This window comes from Fistularia commersonii, chromosome 34 (assembly GCF_037954325.1).
Source record: "Fistularia commersonii isolate RoL2024-O1a breed Wild chromosome 34, RoL_Fcom_v1.0, whole genome shotgun sequence".
NCBI lineage: Eukaryota > Metazoa > Chordata > Actinopteri > Syngnathiformes > Fistulariidae > Fistularia > Fistularia commersonii.
In genome coordinates this window covers 8394464-8402900 of record NC_141317.1, presented here as the reverse complement: position 1 = coordinate 8402900, position 8437 = coordinate 8394464, and the positions used below count along the sequence as shown (strand labels likewise).

Sequence of the window (8437 nt, the reverse complement as noted above, 5' to 3'; positions counted from 1 at the left end):
TTAGGCCGAGGTATGCACTTAAGGGCATATGGTTTTAGTACTATACCATCGGGTTGGAAAAAAGCACACAAACATACCTCAAAGCTCCGAGCCATGCTAATGAAATCACTCCCTTTCTATCCCACTGGGAGCAAACACAAATGTTTACAGACATTACACAGTCTGCCCGTACTCCTGCACCGCACAGTGCTGTCGTGAGAATGGTAGTCCACGGACTGTGTGTGTGTGTGTGTGTGTGTGTGTTTTGGGGGGTTGCACACACTGTCAACACCCAGTAAGAATAGGCTGCAAGGTGTCGGTTTTCTGTGCTGCGATATCTGATTATGTTTTTTTTTTCTTTTTTTTTTTTTTTTTTTTTTGCTGGCATCATTTTTCGCAACGCTTTTTCTGACGATATTATAAGCGATAAAGGGATGTTATAATTGAATTTCAATGGGCGACGGTTTATTTCTAATAATCTATTCGGCCTTGAAGTGCTGTTTTTGCAAGTGCAGAGTCTTTTTATCTCTGTGACATTAACGGTGCCGCAAATCAAATTTGATGTTTTTATTTTTTCATTTAAGGTAATTAAAATTTATAATTGACTTTCTCTGTAAATGTGTGCCCTTGTGTTTTTTTTTTTGTTTTTTTTTTTTTGTTTCAGTTTTTGAACATTTATGAATAAATCGCCGTCTTTATTTTATTTTATTTTTCTCTCATTCAGATCCTCATGCCAATGTTTGGGCAGAGGCATGTTTGCCCAGAGCACATCCAGGCATTGATCTGTCTGCCGCGCGCCGTCCAATACACAACTCACGTCACACACACACACACTTAAAATCACACACTAATTGCACAACCAAATATATTTCAGCTCATTTTTCCTGCGAGGCTCGGCTGCGACTCGGCCTCTAGACCGAGTTGTTTTATCGCGGTATCGGATTAGAATACAAAAAATAGAGGAGATAGTAGCCGTGCGTTTATTGAATTTACATCTCGGGTATGTTACATCCAGGACGGGGGAACACAAACGCGTCCACACATCTAAACGCCGCCGTCACAGCGGGGAAATATTAAGATAATTGGTTATTATGTCATCAGCTGCTGGCCGGGGTAAAAGATACAGACGTGCCACCACGTGTGATTAGCACGGGTACAACTCGGTCACGATGTGCAGCCTGCAGAGTGACACGCCGCCGCCGCCGCCACTGATGGCCATTAGGGTAATAGGAGGAAACAATAAAACATCTTCCACCGGCTCACATGGGAGGCCGACGGGGAGGGCAGCGACCGACCGACCGACCGGCCGGCCGTTTGTTTGAAAAAGAAAAGCAATAACATCATTTACGGCGATGAGTCCGACGGGGCCTCGGACGGGAGGTTTCAAAATTGCGTGATAAATTGTGACGCTTTGGAGTTTTTAATTTAACCGTGTTGACGTAGCTGCAAAACCGAGCAGCAAAGCGCACCTGTCACACTTCCTTTCCCTCCCAGGTGCTCCTTTTTAATCCTTCCTCCGTCCTGCCACGGAGGGAACCGTCCCTGAGACGTTCACGGGCTGAAGTCTCGCCGGGAGACAGGAGGTGAAATCGCGTTAATAGCCGTCCGAGGGTGTGTGAGCCCGACGTGGAGCTCCTGCAATCACCCAAATACCCAGAGACAGGTCCGTGGATTGCCTCCTTCCGGGGGGGCTGACGGTGCGCCCACCCCCACCCCCGATACCAGCTCCCTCTGCAGCCCCCGCGTCAGGGTGGCTGTGGCGTGGGGGATTTTCACGCAAGTCCATAGAAAGTTGCAAAAGTCATTTCCGGTGAGGAATGAGTGTGTGTGTGTGTGTGTGTGTGTGTGTGTGTGTGTGTCACTCCCCCTCTTGTATTATCTTTTAAAGTGGGGATCTGAGAAGTGACCCCGCAACTCCTTCCATTTTTACAAAATTGAATTCCACCTTATGATGATAATAATAATAATAAAAAAAAGCGCTTTTTTTTTTTTTTTTTTTTGGAAATACAGAATTTTCTACAAACGGAGCTGAATGAGTGAAAGAAATTTAAAATAATAAAGCTGATGAACGGAGGCAGAACGAATCCAAGCATAGATGTGTTTTAATTATAAAGACATATAAACAATATATGAAATCCATGTTTGCGACACAGCCGGAACGCGTCTTCAGTTTAGAGGCCATCGGTTTTTGAACCGGAGACTAAAAGCAGGGTTTGCTGAGTGACTTTTTTTTCCACAGTTGTACAATACAATCATATGAGATGTGCAATAACTTTTGAAAAAAAAAATACATTGCGTCAGAAAATAAAAATAAACCAACAACAGATTATGTTTTTTTTTTCCTTCCTCCACGTCGTTACAGAGGAGGGAGAGAAACCATTTTCTACTTATTCTTATGGGACGTGATGGGATGTTGCATAGATAATAAGACAAATAAAAGGAGGCTTGTCTGATTATTTCTTTTTTAAAGATTTAAACAGAAGTCATCATTTGGATATGGCCTGTCGGTAAGGGATCCACTCCATCCCGAGAAGGCCTGGGGAGTTTATTCCCCATATAAAATCTGGACGAAACATTGCGATATCAGCCTACTTAACCATATTTAAAGATTACGCATTAGACTAAAGTTGAGCGTTTTTTTTTTCTCTTCTCCACAGAATTATTGAAAAAATAACTAGAGCGGGATGGAGACCGACGTCGAAGTGGGGTAAAAGTTCAGGAGCGGTGGGTTGGGGGGGGAGAAAGAAGACAAGAAGAAGAAGAAGAAGAAGAAGATGGGGTGGGAGTGGAGGGGGGGAAGGAGACTCAAATGAATCAAGGCTTGTCGTTGCAGTGTTTGAAGAGACTCGATGGCGTCCCGGAGTAAGTGGTGCACTTTTCGGCGCAGGCGGCGAGGCTGGAGCCGGAGAAGGGATACACGGCGGCCGCCTGGCCGAAGGGCGCCAGGGCGGCGGGGATGGGCGAGCTGATGGACTGTCCCTGGTTCAGATAGGCCACCAGTCGCCTCATCTCCTCCAGGGCCTGCGCCTGCATCAGGATATAGTTCTTGGCCAGAAGGAGGGTGGCGATTTTGGAGAGTTTTCTCACCGACGGGCTGTGCGCGTACGGGATGACGGCGCGCAGGCCGTCCAGCGCGTCGTTCAGGTCGTGCATCCTCCGCCGCTCCCGCGCGTTGATGCTGAGCCGCAGGGAGCGCTGCTCCTTGGACTTCTTGGCCAGCGGGCCGCCGGGCTTGTCGTCGCCGAACGACGAGCCCCTTTTGCGGGAGTCCAGCGGCTCGAAGGCGTCCTCGTCGTCGCTGGTGTGCTCGCCGCCGCTCTCGTTGGACTTGCCCGTCTGGCCGGACAGGTAGTCCGCGGCCGGCGTGAGCGGGTAGCGGGCGGGGCTGCCGGCGCCGTGGCCGCCGCCGAAGCCGAAGGCGGACTGGCCGTAGCGCTGCGTCAGGTCCAGGAGCGCGTCGTTGCTGATGGACTTGAGCAGGCTCTCGTCGCTGACGTTCATCTTCTCCGTGGACTTTTTTTTTTTTTCTCCGCGCAATTGCGCGCAGCCTCCCCGCGCTCTGTGGTCCTGGACGCGCTCTTCCTCTGCTCTTCCTCTCCGCTGACTCTTCAAGAAGGATGCTGGGAGTCTGCAGCCGGCCCTCTACGTGCACCCACTCGCCCCCCCTCCCTTTCCCACCTCCACCAGCACCACCCCACCCCCGTGCCGTGGGCTCCTTCGCGCTCTCCTCCTCCTCCTCCTCCTCCTCTTCTTCTTCTTCTTCCTCTTCTTCTTCTTCCTCGCCCTCCCTCGCCTCGGGCAGGTTGTGACTCTCACTCCGTCCCGCCTGCAAGTTAGTAGGAGCGCCGTGCCCGTCGGGATTAGGCGCCCCGGCCAATCACGGGGGGGCGTCGCAAGTGCACAAACTTCTCCACGGACGCATTCGCGTAAAGATAGGGTGGGAGGGTGGGTGCATTAAAAAAAAAAAAAAAAGGAAAAATATAACTCCTATGACAGTTTGGGTGGTTAGAAAACAAGGAGCGGTGCAGGTGCATGGACTACCTCAACTTTCATTTTAGTACGTTATCTTACACACACACACACACACACACACACGCCTGAAAAAACCAGGGTGCGACATTAAGCGGTTTATATTAAATGCATTTTTGCGTCAAACTCCAAGGCATGCACGCAAAGACTGAGATATAATGGGATTTTTTTTTAATTTTTTTTGGAGGGGGGGAGTAAGATGAGGATTTATATGTTTAAAAAAAAAAAAGAAAGAAAGAAAAAACAACCCTCTCGCCATTCGGGCGTCGGTTAAGATCCTGACCCGGAGTGGCACTCCAGTCACATCATCTCACGTCGTTTTTGCAAGTTCAGTATCTCCTCCGGCGTTTTCGGACGGCTCCGAGCGTGGGGTCGCAAAGCGAGGCCTCTGCTGCCACCGAGTGGACAAACACGCACATCACGCCATGTGCTCGGCTACCGACCGCCAGCTGATCGCTCCTTCCGCGGCTGATCGATTCAGCTTTTAGTTTATTCTATAGCGTCATCTTGTGGCAAAAAAATGTCAAAGCAACAGAATTCCCCAAATAAATTTTCTAGAAATGATTTGTCTGATGGGGAGAATATATCGTGCACTTCTCATTATTTCTCACGCACAGCGATGCCGAACAATGTATTGATTATAGCTTGATTGATTAGAGAGGTGCGGCGGGAGCCGCATTGTACATTTGCAGACCAGGAAAAGGCAAATGACAGGATACTGGGAGATGAACTATGGTTTTGTATGAGGGAGGCCAGAGTGGTTGAGAGGGATGTTAGACTGGGGCAGGACTTGTATGCTCGCGGGGAAACAGTGGTGAGGTGTGACAGAGAAGGTCAAGATAGATGTGGACTACATCAGGGAGCAGCTCTGAGCCCCAGCGTGTTCGCCGTGGTGACGGACAGGGTGACAGATGAGGTTTGACGGGAATATTCGTGGACCATGATGTTTGCAGATGACATTGTGATCTGTTGTGAGAGCAGGAAACAGGTGGAGGAACATTCTAGAGAGGTAAAGGTGTGCTCAGGAAGGGAAAGGGATGAAGGTTAGCAAGGCAGCAAGGCAGAATATACAGTATTTGTGGGAATGAGAAGAACCCAGGTGGAACGGTGAAGCTACCGGGAGCGGAGATAAAGAAGGGGGAGAATTTCAAATAATCTGGGTCAACAGTCCAGGGCAGTGGAGAAGAGGTGAAGAAATGGGTGGAGAAAAGTGCCAGAGGTACCATGTGATTAGAGCAGTGTTTCCCAACCACTGTGCCGTGGAAAAATGCCCACTTTCACCTGATTGGTTTGAAAACAATGCAACTAATGCGCCTTGGTACGTCTATCTATGTGGCCAGCATGCAGTGACAGGCAGAACAATAAATGCTCTTCCACTAGAAGGCAACAGGTACGAATGAACCCGTGCGTCTGCGACGGTGATACGCCATGGATAAGAGAAAAGGTACTCGGTCAGGATCCTCTGAGGAACATTCTGACCCAGATGAAGACCCAAGTAGTCGTCAGGAGAAAGTAAAAATGGAAATGAAAGTTTGGGTTCACTTTTACTGGGAAACTGACTCCACTGTGCCCGGTGTGCGAGGAAAAGCTCTCCAACAGTGCCGAGATTCCAAGCAAACTTAAACGCCATCTCCAAACTAAACACCCGTCACTGTAAGATAAGACTATTTTGTTCATCTGCGTGAAGAGGCAGAGAAACAGGCAGGGTTGTTGAAGAAAACCACCAGCAAGCTACAAAGCTGCTGAACTCACAGCTAAATCCAGACATTAATAGAACCCGCCTGCAAAATCATCATAGAAGAAATGCTCTTAAAGAAAAAGCCCAAGACTACCTGTCGAAATCTTCTTGTCTTGACTTGAATTTCTTCACTTGAAGTGAAGAAATTCAAAGTCCAGTCGCCAAGACGAGAAGATTTCGACATGAATTCACCGTGACTTGGATAAGAACAAGAACAACTTTATTTATCCCGAAGGAAATTGCTGTGCCAGAGTTTCGAGTAAAAACGTAACAATAATAAATAATAGTAGGAAGGAGGGAGAATAAGAAATACAAATAAAACCATAAAATGTCAAAGTCAAGGCTATAGTGTTTTAAGGTCTTAAAAAGTACAAAGATTTGAATATTTCCTTCGGCCGAAGAAAGAGGAATTAAAAAGTCCGATGACCGAGAAGCTCCTCAGACAAGCACCGGACTGCAGTTTCATTCTACTTCGTTAAAATAGTTTTTGACATATTTCTTTGGGTGGCGCGACTTGTGATTTTTAAAACGTAAAATATGTGCCGTGGCTCAAAAAAGGTTGGGAATTATTTTGTTCATTTTTAAAATGTCATTTTCAATTTGAAGATTAAGGCGATCTCGTAACATCTAAATAAAACGCGTTCAAATATTTTTGTCGCTCTTAATAAGCGACAGCACGCGGCAGTAAAAGGATGACGGCAAACACAGAGAGGATGGCAGATAATTTAAGCCCTTTTTTTTTTCATAAATACAAAAAGGACTAAAATAGATTGAGTATTTTGCTTAAAAGTAACCTTCAACCCAACACAACTTTTTTTTTTTTTTCTCCCAGATCAAAATGTTTTGTTTCATGCAGAAATGTAATTTCATTTTCTCTGCAGTTCATTGATTTTAAAAAATATAACACATTTTGTTTTAACATAGCATGAATCGCTGCGGTGACTTCTGAAGGGAAACAACAAAAGTATTGATTATAGTTAGATGTTGATTTATTATATTAAGTAAGCTGTGTCTGTTGAGCAACTAAAAAATAAAAAAAAATAAAAACAAAACAATAATAGTCATTTGCATAGGACAGTTGAGGCTTCAACAAATGTGGAAGAATAAATCACGCTACGAACCAGACTGACTACATCAGTAACCTACTGGGTTCAAAATATGCTGATATGTGGATACAAATATGTAATATTACCGCTCATCATGAATTGATGTTCAATGTCAAATGAAAAACCGTGGCAATATTTTATATGTTGAATTTTTGCCTTATTTTGATCAGTCTGAGTTTTCCCACCCGAAACACCGCCACGTCCCGGACCGAGTCGTTTCGGCGAAACGGGACGAGAACTGAAATGCAAAATATTTGCACGGCCAGGAAACAGTTGGTCACACCTGCGCGATACGGACACAACATCCAGTCGAGATACGTTACGAAGCTAGATCTTGTTTCTTCTGGTGTCTTTTTGAACTCCTGACCTGAGCTCTGTGTGGATCTGTGCTGGAAAAGCCTATTATTTCAAACTAAAGCAGTGTGGAAGCACGTGTGTGTGTGTGTGTGTGTGCAAGCTGCAAGGCCCTCTGCACCTGGTTTGGCAAACCGCTGCTGATACTCAGATTTACAGAATGACAAATCAATAAGATTATGACCAGCAGATGGCAGAAAGCCCCATCAGTGGAGAACAGTAGTTTCTGACTCATTTAATTTTTATTTTTGTGCTTTTCTTTGCTTTCATAGGTTTCGGTCACGTTTTTATTGACCGGCGGCCATTATGATACCTTGTAATATAACTTCACTCACCTGTCCGACACCCGTATGACACAGCGGACCGCTCTAAACAATTGCTATTAAAATGAGATTACATATTGTGTTGTCCACTTTGTGCAAGCACATATCGCACATTGGAAATAGCAGAGTCTGATTTTAATTAATGTTTTAACAACTTCTGTAAAATGCTAAACAGCGCAATTATAATTATTTGTTTTAGAGAGAACCTTCAATATCACATGGGGGTTTAGAAGCAAGAGAGATAATAATAATAATTATTATTATTATAATTCAGTTCCCGGAGTAATTTAATTTCCTTGACACGTTACGCAAACTATTGCGTTAATGTGAATGTTAAATCACGAGCAAAAAAAATCTAAAAGCGCATTTGTTCTAGAGCGCGCAGATGAACGAAAACATCTCCAAAGTGTGATATCTTGTTTTTAAAGGAGAAGAAGTGGTTGACCTTTTGCACTATTGATCCTCCGTCAACGAAGTATCCAGTGTGAGCAGTAATGGTACAGTTTACCTCTCGGTTCATTGAGATTCCTCCCCCGGGGTTCGGCCGGCAGCGCCGAGCGGAGTCAACACCCTTCTCCGGAGGAGAGAGGCTCCTAAAAGCTTCTGATTCACAGAGAAACAGAAGGAGAGAGAAAAAAAAAAAAACACACACAAAAGTGTCAACATATCAACTAAAAATACATGATGCTTTTAAAGGACTGTGCTGCTGCTCTGTGTTGCCATGGCAACTGCCGGCTCAGCTGACACACAACGTTCCGCGCGGTCTTCGGGAACGCGCCGATTCGCTGCAATGGCGGCGAAGGGCCGCCAAGAGGCAGGAAAGTCATTTCTATCGACGTGGATTTTGGTATTCCGGCAGGGGAGCAATTCGTGCGCGCTCACGCGGGACCGTGCGCGAGCCCCGTGGA

General features: G+C 46.0%; 1 protein-coding gene across 1 annotated transcript; it reads right to left on the bottom strand.

Annotated features, from left to right (window-relative positions):
* Positions 1-2063: 2063 nt before the first annotated feature.
* On the bottom strand, positions 2064-3660 carry bhlhe23 (basic helix-loop-helix family, member e23). The gene has a single exon (XM_086141699.1). It carries the CDS (start codon positions 3478-3480, stop codon positions 2794-2796), a length of 687 nt encoding a protein of 228 aa, XP_085997825.1. The 5' UTR covers positions 3481-3660; the 3' UTR covers positions 2064-2793.
* Between the last annotated feature and the right edge of the window lie 4777 nt (positions 3661-8437).

What these genes read in the sequence shown, in the direction of transcription:
- bhlhe23 (XM_086141699.1), bottom strand. Translation starts at nt 3,480, where the DNA reads ATGAACGTCAGCGACGAGAGCCTGCTCAAGTCCATCAGCAACGACGCG.